This window comes from Nycticebus coucang, chromosome 8, assembly GCF_027406575.1.
Source record: "Nycticebus coucang isolate mNycCou1 chromosome 8, mNycCou1.pri, whole genome shotgun sequence".
NCBI lineage: Eukaryota > Metazoa > Chordata > Mammalia > Primates > Lorisidae > Nycticebus > Nycticebus coucang.
Window position 1 is genome coordinate 28,059,733 of NC_069787.1, and position 18,793 is coordinate 28,078,525.

The 18,793-nt window shown below is 37.0% G+C and overlaps 1 protein-coding gene across 12 annotated transcripts in view; it reads right to left on the minus strand.

The window, feature by feature from the left end:
* The window catches only part of MITF (melanocyte inducing transcription factor), a 224,148-nt gene that overhangs the window by 16,924 nt on the left and 188,431 nt on the right, over positions 1 to 18,793 (minus strand). For 6 of the 12 annotated variants that reach the window (XM_053599527.1, XM_053599526.1, XM_053599537.1 and 3 more), the window contains exons 3-7: positions 15,118 to 15,345; positions 13,950 to 14,033; positions 11,757 to 11,852; positions 3,480 to 3,597; positions 1,206 to 1,280 (exon numbers count right to left, since the gene is read on the minus strand). In XM_053599527.1, the coding sequence (XP_053455502.1) occupies positions 1,206 to 1,280; positions 3,480 to 3,597; positions 11,757 to 11,852; positions 13,950 to 14,033; positions 15,118 to 15,345 (601 nt within the window). The remainder of the gene's footprint in view (positions 1 to 1,205; positions 1,281 to 3,479; positions 3,598 to 11,756; positions 11,853 to 13,949; positions 14,034 to 15,117; positions 15,346 to 18,793) is intronic. The other 6 variants (XM_053599529.1, XM_053599528.1, XM_053599532.1 and 3 more) reach the window with 4 other exon arrangements.

An 18,793-nucleotide genomic window follows, 5' to 3' on the forward strand; every position in this document is an offset into this window, starting at 1 on the left:
ATATCCATATTTCTAATAGTAAAAGATCTTTAGAACATACTGTTCAGTAAAAAAAAGCAAGCGGCAGGGGAATGTGGGCAACATGATACAGTTTGTGTTAAAACATACACAAGGGCGACACCTGTGGCTCAGTGAGTAGGGCGCCAGCCCCATATACCAAGGTTGGCAGGTTCAAACCGGCCCTGGCCAAACTGCAACAAAAAAACAGCCACATGTTGTGCTGGGCACCTGTAGTCTCAGCTACTTGGGAGGCTGAGGCAAGAGAATCGCCTAAGCCCAGAGCTGGAGGCTGCTGTGAGCTGTGATGCCACGGCACTCTACCGAAGGCGAAAAAGTAAGACTCTTGTCTCTACAAAAAAAAAAAAAAAAAAAATTACTTTCTGTATGTATATTCTTAAATACATAGAAAAATGTCAGGAAGAGAAACACCAAATTAAAACAAACTTGCATATATCTGGGAATTAAAAGAGAACTTTGGCCTTTATCGTTTTCATAAAGAGAAAGCATCCATGTTATCTCAAAAATCACTTAAGGAAAAAAGAGGATATGAGGTAAGAAATTCATACACAAACTATTTCCAAACCTAATCCTTTTATTGTTACTGTATTTTGCCTTGTAGCTGCTCTTATCTTGCTTATATTACACAAAACTTTATGTTTTCATAGGAGAAAGATTAAAGGTTTGATCAAGATTAAATTAAACACATAAAAATATTTTAAATGTTACAAGATTTTCTTTCTTAAGTCTCAGGTAAAGTCAGAAATTTAGGAGGTGACCTTATCCACTAGTCCGCTTCAGATCTGTTTCTTTCCTTTTTTTTTTCTTTCAAATCTCACTGGAGAAGGTGATCCCATAATCCCCTTTTGTTAATAAGTTCCAGTGTGAGTGATATTTATAATTGGGTAGTTGGGGAATCTCTCTCTCACTAAAAAAACAAAACCAACCCCCCCCCATTACTACAAACAAGAAAAATAAAACCCTTCAGAAACTGAAAACAAATATATACACAAAGTTCAGTTTGATTCGCAATAAAAGTGGAGAAAAACATATACTTTGGTTTCTCTGAAATACAATTTTTCCCATAAAGTACCTTGAACAGCTACAGAAATCAATATTCCTGCAAAATTTCTGGAAACCTTTTTTGATGTGTAGGAGAACATTCAATCCAACATCCGATGTCATGAGCGTAAATAAAATCAACTTACTCAAGTTGTGATTGTCTTTTTTTTGCCTCTCTTTAGCCAATGCTCTTGCTTCAGACTCTGTGGGAAAAATACACGCTGTGCACATGAATGAAGTCATTAGAAACTGGAACTGTTAGAGGGACACAAGCATGTCAACTGCAAAACATCTCATGCCCTAACCTTAGGGAAGCTGGCCCGACTTGACTCCAAGTAAAAAACACGGCTTTTAAAATGACGTCTTGTTAAAAGCTTGCACTTTAAAAAGTAACATACTGCAAATACAGAGGGTGTCAAAACCATGTATACACATTTTAAGAAAGGAAAAAAACTGCATTAAAATTCTAATGCTCAACCTACACTGATAAGGTTTGTTATCTTGTATAGTATAGTATATCTCTTGTAAGTGCAGAAGTCAAACGTCACTTGAATATTACAATTTTTATATAGTTTTGTCCTTTCTTAAAATATGCACTCATTTTTTTAGCACCCTTTTTTATAGTCTGCAAAAACTCAGCTTCAATGAAATGCTAAAAAATAACTAACAATATAAACATACACAGGTACCAACAAGAATAAAATAAAGAAGAAGAAAATTGGAAATTTGCTGTTGATATTCTATTATCAGGAGTCAATTTTGTTTCTTTGTAGGCCATAGAACTTTTCAGTCTTTTTGAAATGTCTTTGTGACACACTGACATGAAAATCGCATAGAAAAGCTCCCAAACTGGCCCTATCTGTCCTTTGACTGGTTCATAGAAATGAAAAACTGGGAATGGACTCAGTCAAAAGTAACTATAAGAATCACTTAATGGCTCTTATGAGCAACTATTTACTAGTTTGCATTCTACAAAAACAAAAATAGGAATAGCGTACAGAGGCATTTAGTGACACCCCATTTGGAAAATTCCATTTGCATAGCAATTCCTGTGAGCTCTCTGTGATAAGAGATTACTTTTGGCCTTACAGAAAGAAAAACAAAACAGAATTGTTAAAAAAGTAAACATGTTGTTTTATCAATCCTGAGATTCAGAAAGCTGTTTTCTTTTCAAAAGTGATATCTTAAGCATTATACTATCATAACTTAGAATTTTATCTCAAAATAGAAATCTCTTTAGCATAACTTATAGCCGCTCAAGTATATATATATTTATTATATGAGTGTTATATATGTATATATATGCACATATGTATGTATATATGCATATGTATGCGTATATGTGTACATATATAACTCAGAAGCTGAATTCTTTCAATTGTGATGGTCAATCTAAATCATTTTCTATTTTTTCTTTTTTACACAGAACATGACAGGCTGCTGTGACTCACACACCCTCTACTTCAGGGACTCTTAAGCTTCTTGTTGTTGTTGTCTTACAGTACTTTTCCCTTCTGGCAGGTTAACTACTTCTTTTTTGGTTTGGGATGTTTTTACTTATTAATTAATTACCTTTTTTAACCTACATCAATGACTTTTTATTAAATGTCTTTTTCCTGCTACAACTTTCTGATATGTTTAATTTTTTAAAGACACCCTTGAATAAACAGGAATTTCCTCTACCAAATGCATATTCTGTATTCTCAGTCTGTTCACCTTAGTCTTGTAGGATTTGAGAAGCAAATAATAAAATGGGGGGGAGGGGGGTTGTGAGGTGAGGGCCAAGAAATTCACCATGGTAGGATGCCAGTTTCAATATAGTTTCTGACAAATTCCTCCCCTAAAGCATTAAACAAAGTGATGAAACAGGTAACTTCCCACTTGCCTCAAGAAAAAACAATACCCATGCCTCCACTTTATAATTTTTTTTTCTTCTGTGTAACCAAGAAGATATAGCAAAAATAACAGGAGGAATTGGAAGATGTTGGATTTAATATTCTTACATCTCAGCTGCAGGCTCAAATTTGTGTCAAAGGAAAATTCAGACCAGACTTCTCCAACCCCAAATGCCTCTCAGGAATTGGTCAAGAAACATAAACATCAGGTTGGGGGGTGGGGAAGACACGGCTGAACATGTTACCTGCTACCCCCAACCCAAAGGAGACAGCAGCCATAGATGCAGTGATTGGTGACATGAAGTATGGTGGCCCCAATTCCTGGTCTCTCAAGAGATACTGGAAACCAGGATTTGCAAGTATAAATCCTGCATCTTAAAATATATTGCATGATGTTTTTGCTGCTGCAGAGACCTTAAAAAGTCAATGAGTTGGATATAATCTGAATGTCTCTATAGTGGACTTTGTCTAATTCAGAACTGGACAGAAATTCTACAGTAAGAGGAACATTTGCTGGGTATTTACCTGTGAGTTCCCTTTTTATGTTGGGAAGGTTAGCTGGACAGGAGTTGCTGATGGTGAGGCCTGGAGGTGGCAAGCCTTGGTTTCCATAAAGGTCAATCAAGTTTCCCGAGACAGGTAACTAAAGAGAGAGAAACAACAACAGAATTATTGAACAATTAGTAAGTGTTTCAGATAAAACACACATCCTATTCCAGGATTCATTTAAGAAAAATTATTTGATAAAAACTTTTTTTAAATAAAAAAAAACATGAGATAGTTATTTTTTTCATTCACTCACAGATAATTAGAGCTATGTGGTTAGCCGGTTCCCTTTAGGAGAGGAAAGGATAGTCTCACACCATGATATGGTTATACTACCTTTGAATGGGTTTATATTTGAGCATGGTGATAATGGATAATCTGTCAAGTGTAATATCTAGTACAACTAGTAGGATATAGTAGATGTTTAATAAATGTTGACTATTACCATAAAATAGAATTCTATGTGAGATGGCCTTTGTCACCAAATTATTTTTTTCCATCAAAGTCAAATGTTCTTCCTTCCCTTTAGTCCTCATTCCCTTCTTCTCTCTCTCTCTCTTTTTTATAAAGAAAAGCAATAAAACATGTTTTCTTATTGAAAATAAATTACTTCCTTATTACTAAAGAGAAAAGGCTAGTTTCCTTGTAATCGAAATTTTTCATAAAGCCACAAGAGGGAGCCCAAAGACTTTAGAAGAATAACAGAAATTGGGCTTCCCAAGCTCGCTGAAGAGTTTTTACCTCTAGCTGTGAATTGGATGTTTTAAAGTACTGAATTCACCCCCCGCCCCATCATTTCATGATGTCATTCCATTCTATTGTGCATTTCCTTATAACGAGTTGGTTGTAGTAGTTTTAAGTGCCCATTTTTGTAGAAGAGGTCCAAGGTGATTCCTCTTCCCCTGCCATGAAATGAAGTTTGAAATAATTAACTATGAAGAAACAGTTAAGTGACCTTACAACCTCCACTACAAACATCTAACCATTTTCAGATTCAAATAATTTCTATAACCATCAATACAGGGTAAGACATTATGTCACTTAGCCCTTCTCTTTCTTGATTTCACTCTGAATTTTGCTCTACATCTGACAAAAGTATATTCAGAAAACACTGAAGTGTGACTACAGTTTTTAGAGATTAAGAGGTATGGAGTAAAGACTGTCCTTAATAGAGTACATTTCATCTTCTCAAATGACCATGAACAAGCAGATGAAAATATACCATGGAATAAAAATAGAACCAAATGTGTTTCCCCTCACTAGTAACCATTTGCATCTATTCCCACAGTGGCTTCTAAATGTATACTCTATGAACTGAAGCCCTAGCTAAAGAGATGGGGTGAGGGTATATATGGATAAGATACCTCTCCACAGGCAAATCTGACATGGAGTCTACAGGGATGGGGGGTGAAGCAGGAAAGACAGACACACCGGCAGTGCCCAGCTCCCTCTGCTCCTTTTTAATGGCAGCATTTATAATGTGTGCATAAAACGTAACACACATGCAAAAAATAAAGTAGACATCGTGGTCATAGAAAATGCCCTTGAACAACATCTCAAAGCCTTCTAACTAAGGAACTGATAAAAAGTGACTTTGATTATTAGCTGTCATTTCACTAAGTGGCTTTATTTGAAATAGGTCACCTCCTCCGGGTCAACCTTGCTCTGTGTGTATTCAGTTTTATTCTTGTCCAATTTAATACAAAGTGAAAGGCGCTCACGTGTTTCAACACAGCACTACAAAGGGCCAGAGAGACAAAACTTATAAAGCTGCTGTGATTCTGGTAACCTTTCTGGATTCCAAGGCTTTGTTCCTCTATCTTCTTAGAGTTTCAGATTTGAGGAGAACTGCTGGGTTCAAATAAACCAAGAACGTGACTTGAAAATTCAAAGTAATAAACTAAAAAACAAAATTATTCCCATAGTTCTAGAAATGCAAATCATATATACAGATGGTGCAAAAAAGTGTATACCCATTTTAAGAAAGGAAAAAAACTGCATTAAATTCGTAATACTCAAGTCATGTTTGACATCTGTAATTACAAGAGGTGCTCAATATGACTTGGTTTCACCTTTTGGTATCGGTACATATTGAGTATTCAATTTTTACAGTTTTTTTTCTTTCTTAAAGTATGTGCACTTTTTTTGGCACCCTCTTATATATTGTTCCCATATGCAAACTGTATATAAAACATGCAATTGTGTTATTATGATTATTTGTTAGGAATAAATAACAGCAAGTGGTATAAATCTCTAAGTCATCAATGGATCTACATTGAACCGACATCTACTTTTGAGCTGTTCTGGAGCAAGAACAGATTTTCTAACTATTCTATACAAGAGAGCAGATGGGGGTTGGAGGGACACCTAGAGAGAAGTGGATTGGGAGAGGTGAAAAGATACAGAGAGGACGGCCGTGATGAGCGTGGACTGCCAGCAGGGTAGTGCTGACCAGTAAGGGAGAGGAACTAAACTCTCTATGAGAAGGTGCTTCATCAGCCACGCTGTGGATGTCAGACATTGTTACTTCCAGTCCAAAAAGTAGCTTAAAGTGCTCTATCTGCTTTAAACATTTCCTGCATTGGCTGATTTTCTAATATTTGCTGATTAGGAGTAGGCTGCACAGGACATGCAGAAATATTTTGCTGGGGAGCATCTACTTTTGTGGATATCTACTTGGGGCCAGACATAGAACAGGAATGGCACATTGCATATATTTTTATTTGATTTTTACATAAGGAAAAGCCAAGATTCTTACCATGGCTGAATCAAGGATTTTGATAGGAGGTTCATGTCACATTGTAATAGGAATACTGGGCAGCAGTGTCACCATACTGATATCAAATGGTTAGAGACTATAATTTTTAACTCATCTCCAAGTGGACCGCGGAAATAACTACCCAGTGCCCACTCATCAGATGTGGATACTCTAATCTACAAATTATGACAATAATACAGAGGTGAACAGCCTATATGTAGAAGTCAAAGACTCAAATACAAATCCTGCCTCTGTTCCTGACTTGCTGTGTGATATTAGGCAAGTTTTCTAAACTCTGCGGCTTAATGTCCCTGTCATTCATATCACAGGGGTTTATCAGATTTGATGGAAATATAGCAAGTGAAACACAGTGCCTCTTAAGTTATCAATAAGTAGTAGCTACTGTAATAATACAGTATTATAACTTTCTAGAAAGTACACAGGATTCACACTTCACAGTCTGGACAGTCAAGCTATTTTCAGTTTGATCAAGAAAACTACATGCTATGTTAATTACAAAGTACAGGCAGTTCCTGGGTTACAAATAACATGGATTCCGTAGATTTTCTCTTAAGTTGAATTTGTGTGTAAGGAGAAACAGGTACATTTACCTGTTACCTGTATGTAAATGCAAACTATATGTCAGTTGGATGTTATAACTCAGGGACTGCCTATATACAAGTCAACCGTTAGACCAATTTTCTCAGATTGCAATGCAAATTGCAAAAATACAGATTTTTACCATGATTGCAATGCAAACCAAAATACAGAAATCAGGGAATCTGCAGGGCCGAGCTGACCCATTATCCCAAATCAGGGCTTCTAGTGGAGATCACATCCAGTTTATCTGAAAACATTTTTGGTTATCACACCTGGGGGCAGGTACCTGCTGACCTCTAATGGATGGAAGGCCGGGAATACTGCTAAACATTCTAATGCACGGGGCAGTTCCCCACGATAAACACTTCTCCATCCTGAATGCCAGCAGAGCCACTGTGTCCTAAAGGTGGCATATATCTGTGGTACTAATTTATTTGTTGAAGCTAGTAAAGCTATTATTTGTTGAAGCTACTAAAAGGAAGGTTGATTAGAATAGTATGGCTTCCTAGTTAAAAGCCAATCTCCTGGGCAGTGCCTGTGGCTCAATGGGTAGGGTGCCGGCCCCATATACCAGAGGTGGTGGGTTCAAACCCAGCCCTAGCCAAAAAAAAAAAAACTGCAAAAAAAAAAAAGCCAATCTCCTAGTTATGCACTTTAAGGAAAGTATTCTGTGGTTCTTCTTCTGGGTTAGAAAAATTTACCTATAAATTCAATTAGCATCACAAGCAGGTCAAAATAACACCTTTGGAGCTCAGAAAGAGGAAAAGACATCTTCTGTTAACATGGGTATTTTGCTGGATAAAACCAGCACGTTAACCTGATGGACAAGATTTCACTTCCAGATGACAAGTTGCATAGTGGGCAAATGAAAAGGCTACAGTCTAATTAGGACAATAAAGAGAAGGTAAGCATGCCCCAGCTGTGGTCTGAACTGATTGCTCCAATGTGGTGCTCCACCAAAATGAATATTTTTCCAAGTCAATGATAACAGTAAAATGTTATTATTTTTTTCTTTCTAGATGATCCCCTTCTCTGTATCAATTGAGCACTGTTAACACAAGTAAACTGGGACTTTTATTCATTGTTTGTGATGGTACAAGTGGGCCCTTGTGTTCTCAGAATAGTTATTTCTAGACTTCAATTCCCTTAGGATAGTTTCCTCTCTAAGTGTTCCTTCCACTTTTTTTTTTTAAGTAGATAACTTGAAATATAGCATTTCAAAGAATCAAATAAAAGAAAGAAATGCCTAACATGAAGAACATTAAAGTTAAACTTAACTGTGGGAAAAAAGTTAAAACGTTAATAGATTGTAGTAGGATTTTGCTTAATTTTGATAGCTAAAATGCAAGTTTATCAAGAGTGAATGCTAGTAACTAACCTTTAGTGGGAGCTCCTTGGGGCTGAACTGTCTGAAATGCTTTTTGTGAGTGACCTCTTATAATTCACATGTTAATTCTATTGTAGTAGATGCTACTGTTAGCCCCATTTTGCAGACAAGGAAACTGAGGCAGAAAGGTCAAAAAACTCACTCAAGTATGCTCTCAGATATCCAGTTCAGGGTGTGTGCTCCTAACACTGAAGTTATATTGTCTCTCCCCAAATAAGAAAATGTTGAAACAGTTTTGTTGTAAGAAGACCTCAAAGGGGCCATATTTACATTTTTATAGCACAGGAATAGAGAAAAGAAATAGATACTGGGATAAAGTCAGTGACTTCTGAGGGTAGCTTCTGTGTACTCCTTTCCTGAGTGATAATTTTCTTTCTTTCTCTTTTTCTCTCTCTCTCTTTCTTTTGTTGAGACAAAGTCTTGCTCTGTCATCTCCACCTGGAGCGCAATAGCGCTCACTGCTACCTCAAATTCCTGGCCACAAGTGAACTTCTCACCTCAGCCTCCTGAGTAGCTAAGATTACAGGCATATACCACCATTTCTTGGTATTTTTTCTATTTATTTTATTTATTTATTTTTTTTTTTTGAGACAGAATCTCGCTCTGTTGCCCTAGGCTAGAATGCCGTGGCATCATAGCTCACAGCAACCTCAAACTCTTGGGCTCAAGAGATCCTCATGCCTCAGCCTCCTGAGTAGCTGGGACTAAAGGCACCCATCACAATGCCAAGCTAGTTTAATTTTTCTATTTTTTGCCGAGATAAGGTCTCGCTCTGGCTTAGACTGGTCTTAACTGGTCTTGAACTCAATTGATCCTCCCATCTTAGCCTCCCAAAGCGCTGGGATTATAGGTGTGAGCCACTGCATCTGGCCTTGGCTGGATATTAATTCAACTCTGCCCAGGGGATCTTTCCTATTTGGAAATTCCCTTGAGATGGCCTCTTTGTTCCTGAATTATCCTTCTCCACTTAAGAGTGAAAGAAGTCTCCCGCTTCTAGCCTGGTAAGCCCCATGAAAACAGAAAGCATACCTTACCCACCTTTGCATCCATAGCACCTCACTCAGCACTGGTCACCTACTAGGTGTATTAATAAATGCTAAATCAATCTTTAAAACAGTTCAGGAGCAGTTAGATAATTGATAATCAAGATATCAATAATGTCTTGATTATTAAGTATGTTATTCTAACATAAAACTTGACAAAGTATAGTGCTCAATGAATATCAATTGAATAAATACTATTAAAATTATTTGATGTTATAATTAATAATTACACTTAATCTAGACAATATTATTGAGTACCACGTAGGTTGCCAAGGCTAAATGTTCCACACACTTTGTCGGGTGAAATGACCACGCGATGTAAGTATATTTAACAGCCCCATTTTGTAGATGGGGAAACCAAGGACTTTAAGAAGCTAAGGTAACATGCAAGGTCACGGAGCAAATGATAGACTTAAGATTTGGAACCATATCTGGTTACAAACCTCCAAATCCTAACCATTATATTTTATTGCTTCCATAGTGAGCTAAGGCAGATCTTTCATCGGAGTGTTTCAAGGAGCCTGCTGCTTAACTTTTTTGTAGGGAATATGAAGGATAGGCAAGCGAAGGTTAATGTACTGGGTACTAAATTGGGTCAGATGACTTCAAATGTCTTCATAATTGCAAAAAGAAAAAACGCAATTGATTTTATAAAATTATGCCAATTTTACAATCTGCTGAGCATGCTCAGTTACCCACTTGACATCATCAGCAAAATGACCCCCCTCACAGAAATGTTCTTTTGAGATGCCTAGGCCATTTCTAATCAATGCTGCTAGAACAGTGAAACATTATAAATGTAAAAATGTAAAAATTATAAAAAGATATGTCTTCAGGTATATTCATAGATTCCCTAGTGCAAGCTCCCCCAAGTATTTTGCTATGTCCAGCCCAGGCTTCTGACTGCACACAAGTATATTCTGTCCCATGGGATACACCAAGTTGAAAGCACAATGATTCCATGGAAGTCAACCAGTTATCAACAAGGAAGAGGAGAGTCCAGCACAGAAACATTTATCAGAATGGCAGAATATTGGGTATTCAAAAATCAGGGGGGAAGTTTAGATGGGTGGGATATGGGCGTACTCTAAATATTACAGACAAGAGTTCAAGTAAGTGAATTTAAGGAACTGAATCAAGATGGGAAAGAAGGGCGGCGCCTGTGGCTCAAGGAGTAGGGCGCCGGTCCCATATGCCGGAGGTGGCAGGTTCAAACCTAGCCCCGGCCAAAAAAAAAAAAAAAAAAAAAGATGGGAAAGAAAAGAAAATGATAACTATACAAATCAATTTACTGAAGATTTTGGTGTAAATTAAGTAAGGGATACTTTGTACCTTGGCCAAAGGAATTTACTACTGGAATTTAGTCTTCCTTTAAAAAAATGTTTTGTAGAAATAAATATATATATATATAGATAGATAGATACAGAAATAGATATAGATATATAAAACATAAAATTTGGCATCTTAACCATTTTTAAATGCACAGTTCAGTTGTGTTGTATATATTCACACTGTTGTGAAATGGATCTCCAAAATATTTCATCTTGTAAATCTGAAACCCCATGACAATTAATCAATAATTCCCCTTTCCTGTCAATAGATGTTAGTCTTCAAAACACTAGTTATTAGAGAGCATTGGTAGTCTCCTTGCTCTCAGAGAAAAAAGAAAAGGAACAGAGTGTGCGCATTCAAAGACCTACCTGGAAGGCCTGACGTTGACACATCCAAGCTACGAAATCTCGTGCAGGACTGTCTAACCTAGGTACAATCTAAAACCAAGGAAGATGGTAGCATCCCAACTTGACTTACAGAATTACTGCAAGGACTAAATAAGATCTGCAGTCGGATTTTGGTAAAACAAATAACATAGAACGAAAAATGTAAGGAGCAAAATAAATAAACAAATAATACAAGCAAGACTCCAAATTATAGAAAAAAATAAGGGACATACAAGAGTAAATAGGACTACTTGTTCATGGAGTAAATTTTCCTCTTGAAGAAAAGAAACCCCAATGGCTTACATCACCTGTGAATATTTAAAAACTAACAAACAAACAAACCCCCCCTAAAACCTCCCTTCTTTAAAAACTACATTAAGTTTTTCAGGCTACCTAGAACACCACAGTGAATACACATAGTACAATCCACAGTGGTCCCCTGGGCTGCACTATACTAAGTTTGGATGTGAGATGGAAGGGGGAATTGGAAAACCTGATGTCCTACTGAAAGTGTTCGTGAACTCCAGGGAACACAAAAGCTTTATCCCAGGGTTATTGATAAACTCTTAAAAAGTTCTTAATTTCTAATGTCTCAAAGTCACTTACATGTAATTCGGAGCTAATTCTCCATTTTATCATTAATAAATTGCTTAATGAACATTTTACAGAGATAAATGAAAAGTCTAAGAAAAGGGGAGAAAACAGTAGAAAAAGCTCAAGATTTTCTTTTAGAAAAAAAAAGATCAATACCGTATTTGCCATTTGCAAGGCAGGATCCATCAAACCCAGGATTTCTTCATTATAACTTGATTCTAGGCTAATGATGTCATCGATTACATCATCCATCTGTAGGAAAAAGGGCAATGAAAGAGAGACAGAAATAAACAAAAACTATGCAATACAACCCAAAAAAAGATCCATGGTCCTTTATTAACCAAAATAATCATACTCTTTAGAGTCTCACAAGTAACCGTCCATTTCCCACTAATGTTAAATATTACCAAAGACCATCAACACTAGTGATGAGTGTTGAGGTGGTGATGAGAATGATACTTGAGGCCAACATTAAATGAGTGATTACTAGGTACCAAGCACTGGGCTCTGGTATTTTCATAGGCTAAGTTCTTTATCCTGACAACAACCCTACCAGGGAAGATGCTTTTATTATTTTAGTGATTAGTGATTTTCCAAGTGAAATAAATGAGAAGTGATTTAGTGATTTTCCAGGTGAAATAAATGAGAAGCAGCTTGACCAAAGTCACACGTTGAAGAATAGAGCAACAATTTAACCCATGCCCTCAATAACTATGTAAACTGCCTGCCCTAAACAATGAAGAAAAATGAAACTTCATCTTGAATGATGGCTGCCACTTTCATTTTCACTAAAGACCATGCCTCATGCCCTTCCCTCATCCTGTTTGCAGAAGGACAACACAGATGGTTTCACAGGCACGTGTGGACACTGGAGCCGAGGCCACTGCCTAGCCCTGCACTGATTTTTCAGTGACTTGTAAAGTAAGTTTCTCCTTGTACAGCTGCCAGTGTGCTCAGTACTCCCTGAAGACTGCACGAGGACGAGGTTATCATTACAGTCATGGAGCTGACATTCCCACTAGATCAATTTTATTCTTAAAGTACCAAAACATCAGTTACGATAATAAACAACGGTGATTACATGTGCATTGCAGCAGTTGCAAAGACAAGTCTGTGAAAACATTTCTTTGTAAACACCTTATATACCAGAGGTCTGTGGGTCTGAATAGTGCTTCCTAGGTATGTGATGACATCTCAGGACACACAGGGATACCCCTCTGGGTCTTCCTGACAGTTCCATCAAAGAGGAGGAGCTCCAACAGCATGGGGCTGGATCTGGGTTCTCCTACCCTTTTAGATTAAGGGCAAGGCCTCTACTCATTAAGCGCTTCAGTTTGCCAATTTATGAAATGGAGGGGTTAATAATATTTATTGCCTCATTGGATTTTTGTGAGATTTCAGTACAAACCATATAAAGTGTTCATGGTGCCAGGAATACAATGATAAATACTCAAAAAGTGAGTCTCATTAAGTGATCCCTGAGAAGAATAACTGGCAGCTAGTTAGAAGTAAATGCTAGCACACTGTTAGTTCCCGTTTCTAGGTACACCACTGGTATTTGTCTTGTTTGTCTTTAAGAGTTTCCAACTGTGTTAGTCAATATGCAGTTAGGCCAAGGGACTGACAAACAACCTTTCTTTGTAATGTTTAATTTTATTTTGAGGGAAGTAAAATGACTGAGCTTGATGTGATAGAATTTTCAAAATAAATAATTTCTTTCTTTTAAGACAAAGGTAGTGCAATTTGATAGGAAATACAGAAGACCAAAAAAAAAAAAAAAAAGAGAAAGTCTTCTGTTGGTTATTAATGTCTCATATGTCTGTACACACATGAATATATAAATGGAGATAGCACAATTTATGTGTCCATTAAATAGGATGTTATAAAAGAACCTTTAATTACTTGGGAAAATATCCATTAAATATTACTAAATTAATAAACATAGTTTCAAAATATATGTTACATGATATTCCATTTATAAAACGATGCGGATCACATATACACTTCTTGGTTTTACTAATATTCAATGACAATTTTACCCTACAAATTTGCATAATATATTCACTGATGATGGCTTATACATACACAAATGACATTAATATTTTGTATCTTATTTAATACAATTTAGGAATTTTAAGCACTTTTTGGTGATTTAAAGCAACTTAGAAGAAAAGTACATTTTAATTTCCTTAGTCATTATTTAATCATAGCCCTGTTCATCGTTTTCCCCATTTAAAAAAAATAAAAATCAATGGGGGTTGAAAAAGCCGTTGAGTCATCAGGAAGGTGTTTGGCCACATATAGACTCTCGTCATAAAGTGTCCCCTGGGCTGCCGAGTCACTCAGTACCTGCATGCACGGCGCTCGCGGATGTGTGTTCATCCCCGGGCACTCGCTCTCCGCCCTGTTTTGCTCTTCAAACTTATAAAACCCCTGCAGAAACAAAAGCAACAGCATCCCATGACTTGGATGACATGTTCACAGGAGCCTGGCGATACAGCAACAAGATGAACTAAGCTCTCAAACAAAGTGAAATTGACCAAGAGACTAAAGAATGAAGAGAGAACTTGTGGCAAACCGGCTCACTAGATAACAAATACAGACAGAGGAAGATAAGGAAATATGCTCAGTTTGGGCACAGAGGAAAAGACTTAGTTCCTCCAGAAGTGTAGAAATTAAAAGCAATCCAACTTGAGAAAAGTCACCTCTGAACTCACATAAACATTTCAGAGTATGGTAAAAGTCCATTAAAATGAAGCTCATCATCTCATAATTGGAAAATAACAGGCATTAAATCACAACTCTCCTCTCAAGTATTTTAATTCTCAAATTTTTTTTTAATAATTCTCCAAATTTTGATGCAGCAATTAGCTCGAAGGTATGTTTGAGCCTTGTCTCCAATCCAGCCTTTACAAAAGCAGACTTAATGGGCAGCAGCAATTTTAACATGGAACGGAATGTAGCCAGAAATTAAACTTCTATCACTTCTTGGCCTTTTGGCTAAGTTCAAGTGCAGAAAATTTTGTTTTTGTTATATTCTCATGTGCTATATTATTCAAATCCATCTATGTACGCTCTATGCTTTTTTCCCAACTTACAGAGAAATAAAAATACTATTCCAGACATTCACAACAAGCGGAACTTCCGAACCGCCTGTCCCACACCTTTTCTATTTTTGCCTTTCCTTTTCCACCTCTCCTTCTCCTCTCTGCATTTACACTGCTCTGTGAAAGGCACGAAAGAGAAGGCAGCACTCGGCTAAGGAAGAAGGCAGCGAGTGGCAGGAGAGAGTGTCCTTGCCTTCACGTTCCAGTTACAGCAAGCCCCATCCTAAACCCAGTAACCCAGAGACAGGGCCAAGAAGCTGGAACGCCACAGCCACGCTGGGGCATTGGGGACAAAGGCTGGTGACTGTGGCCATGTGGACAGACTATAGTCCACAGTTAAGTGCAGGAATAATTTCCAACAGACAAATTATTCAAAGTAAGAAAAGGAGAGGAGAGGAGACATGAATTACCTCTTTTTCACAGTTGGAGTTAAGCGTAAGCATAGCCATGGGGCTGTTGGGCGCGCTGCTCCCCGGCACTGGAGGCATGACATGATCACCAGGCTGGTTTGGACATGGTAAGCTCAGGACTTGGTTGGCATGTTTATTTGCTAAAGTGGTAGAAAGGTACTGCTTTACCTGCTGCCTTTGGGCTTGCTGTATGTGGTACTTGGTGGGGTTTTCGAGGTGAGTCTGCACCTGGACATAGCCAAGGAGGGAAAAGAAGACGGCATTGTTATTTTTGAGTTGCAGACAGTTCCCTCTTTTAGGCACAAATATGAAGCTGACCAGAGGTGACCAGCTTTCCACCAAGAGAGTAAATTAGTAAGCCCCTGTTACACACCAGGCACTGTGCTAATGGATTTTGATATTACTGAAGTTGAAAGTCTAACTAACTTGTAGGATTTGGGGGTAATACTTTGCCCTATTTTATTGCCCTCCTAATTAATTATACATCTCTTTCAAATCGTGTGCTCTTCTTCTCAAATCTAATAATTAAAAGTTTGAAACTATCTGTAGGGCAAAAATTTCCCCAACATACTTGAAAGGGTTTATTAAGATCAAAACAACCATGTAGAAGGAGTTTTAACTCAGTTTATTTCACTTTCATTGGCAAACAGAATAATTTTCTTTTTTTTTTAAAAAAACCTTTTTAAGAACCAACTGTAAAATGGTTGTAGAAAATAAACACAAACATTCTGATGATTAAATCAACTAGTTGTAGATTAATTCCTCCCACTTTCACGTGGACATTATTATTCAACATTTTAATTAGGAAAGAACTCAGGGTAAAAAGCAATTTCATATCCAGCAGTTTCTTTCAAATGCATAACACTTAGATGTATGTGTTTTTAAAGGCATAACTATCAATAAGCTACCAGGATCATTTTTCTCCTTTCCTGTAAACATTAATACAGAGTTAGAAATGCTTGTATTTCCAAAACTATGATATTCAATTTTAAGACATTTTCCCCCTTAACCTTATGAACTATGTATGAATAAAAGCTGATGAAGAGATTACAGCCACACACTAGAGAAAAAATATCCTTCTAATATTTATTTTGTTCAAAATTATATTGAATTACTACTTCAGTCATCAAATAATAATAAGCAGCATTAAAAGAGTAGATTTGTACTTATTGAAAACAGTGTGCCTAATACAGTAACATAAAAAAAGGAAGATTAATCTATTTATTGCATTATATTTCAGAGGCTGAATACGAATAAAAATAACGCTCACCTGATAGTGATTATATTCTAGCATTTCCAGCATAACAACGTTGTAGGTGGCCCCAATCCAATGAGAAACGGTAGACTACTCTTCCCTTTACTTTCTGTATCTCCAATTCAAAAACTAACTGGCATAGAGAAGGCACTATAAACGAGGTATCCCGAGACACGGCCGGAAACTTTATCACAGCAGCCCTGCTTATAATAACCTAAGCTAATTAGTTATGCATGTAAAAAAAAAAAAAAAAGACTGTTCACACAAGGGACTTTTTTTGGGGGGGAGACTTAAATATTGATACCAATTTTCCCCCCTGGCTTGACGTCACGCTTTTTTTCATAAATATAAAAGAACCTTTTAAAGTGATGATTTACCAAAGTCAAACTCACTGTCAGATCAAGGCCAATTCACTATTCATCTTTAGTTCCAGTAGTATTAATAGACAATGGTATTTCTCTTTCAGGAATAGGTTAATAGCAGGATGCCCCCTTTGCAGGAGACATCGCCTAAAAGCTACTTATTACACTAGACTTTTCTAATGGCCACATAACTGCCCCTTCCAACAGCAGGATGACCATCTTTTAGTATGGCAGAGACTCGGTGCTGAATTTTCAAGTCAAAAGCCTCTTCTTATACTCTGGTCTCAATAGGCGCCTCCTTACTCTTAGCAAGGTGGATGTGCAACTTACCCACTGACCTCATATCATGAAGAGGGGGACTATCCTAAATAGAATGTGAAACACACACTAACACAAAGAAATAAATGCATATTTATGTGGAAAATAAAAAATAAATGTCTCTCTCCAACTTAACTCTTGAATGAGGAAGCATGAACATTTTCACTGAAAACAGGTATTTATTGAAAATCTTATAATTCTTGCATCTAGAAAACAAGTTATCACAACTGATAGATTTATTAACTCATTCATTTACTGTTACTATGTGCTAAGTGCTATACAGAAAGCACAGAATATACATTGTGAACACACAGAAAACAGATGGAATATCAACTTTATGAAACTTCCAGTCTGAGGAGAGGCAAAAGAAAAAAGAGCCAGACTTACATACGTCTAAAAATTATGATAAACACTTAATACTTACTGCTGAAAAGAGATGACATTTTAAGCATAAAACTGTGAAATTCAATAATTTTATCCACATGCCCAGGATAGTGAAGTCCTTTAGGTTGACAGTCTTAAATTCTCTCCAATGACTGATATAACATGTACAAGGTGGTTCACAGAGACATTTTAAGTTTCATAAAGGGTCCAGACACGATAATGATGGAGATAATAGACATTACTAAAATAAACATAAAATGAGGCCAATGAGTGTAATGTGCTTATTTCACTATTACCCTTAAAAAAGAAAGAGCTGCACATTTAAAAATAAATGTTAATTCACTGGCACATCCTTATTCTTTAATGAATCAGGATATGATGCTTTAGTAAGAAAAGAAGCAACCTGCTCTCAATTCAGCATTGTCAATGAGGTCTTTACTACAAATTGGACTGGGTACACACAGTGAGATGTATTTTGTTCTTTTCCTGCCAGTGTCTTTCTGGTTTTTAAGTAAGTGAGACACTGATGGCCTATAAAGACCATGCAGTGGACAGAACATCTTCAACTGTTTCTAACCCAAACACCTCAAACAGGTATCATAAATGAGGGACATGAGCTGTGAGGGGAGGTAATAAGGAGTGGTGGGGTCTGTGGCAGGCTAGAGGATAGCCTAAGGAGAGCAGCGGGTCTAAGCTTCAGCTGCTTATGGGAACTTGGGAACACCAATTCAGATCTCCCAATTTTTCAAGGATAGTTGGCAATCTGAAATTTTTTAAGTGAAATCCTCTCAAGTTTCAAAAATGGATACCCCCTTGCTTTGCTTTTCAGATAGTAAAAGACTGAGCCTACAAACCACTAGAACATGATCTCTGTTTTACACTGTCTATGAGAATATTCTTCATATTTATATTCCCTGGAGGATGGCCTAGATTTTGAAAAGTTCCTCCTCTGAGAAGCTGATATAAAAATCCAAGTGTTCCTGGCACTTCTTTGAGGAACAAAATGCCTGGCAGCACAGTTGGCAGAGTAGTTAAGAACTTGAAACCCAGGTTCAAATTCTGGCTTTGCAGCTTACTGCACATGTGACCTTCTGCAAGTCATTAATTCTCCAGGCCTTCATCCTCATGTATTCAGTGGAAATGACAATAGTGCCTTTCTCACTGGGGTGTTTTCAACATCAGAAGAGATTCCATCTCAAATGGTCTTAGCAAAATATCTACAACAGCTGTCCTCACACTTTCTGTCTTTGACCCTTTTACATTCTTCAAATTTCTTGTGTTTATATGGATCCATTAATATTTATCATATTAGGGATTAAAATTGGGAAATCTAGAAAACACAAGATTACATTCATAC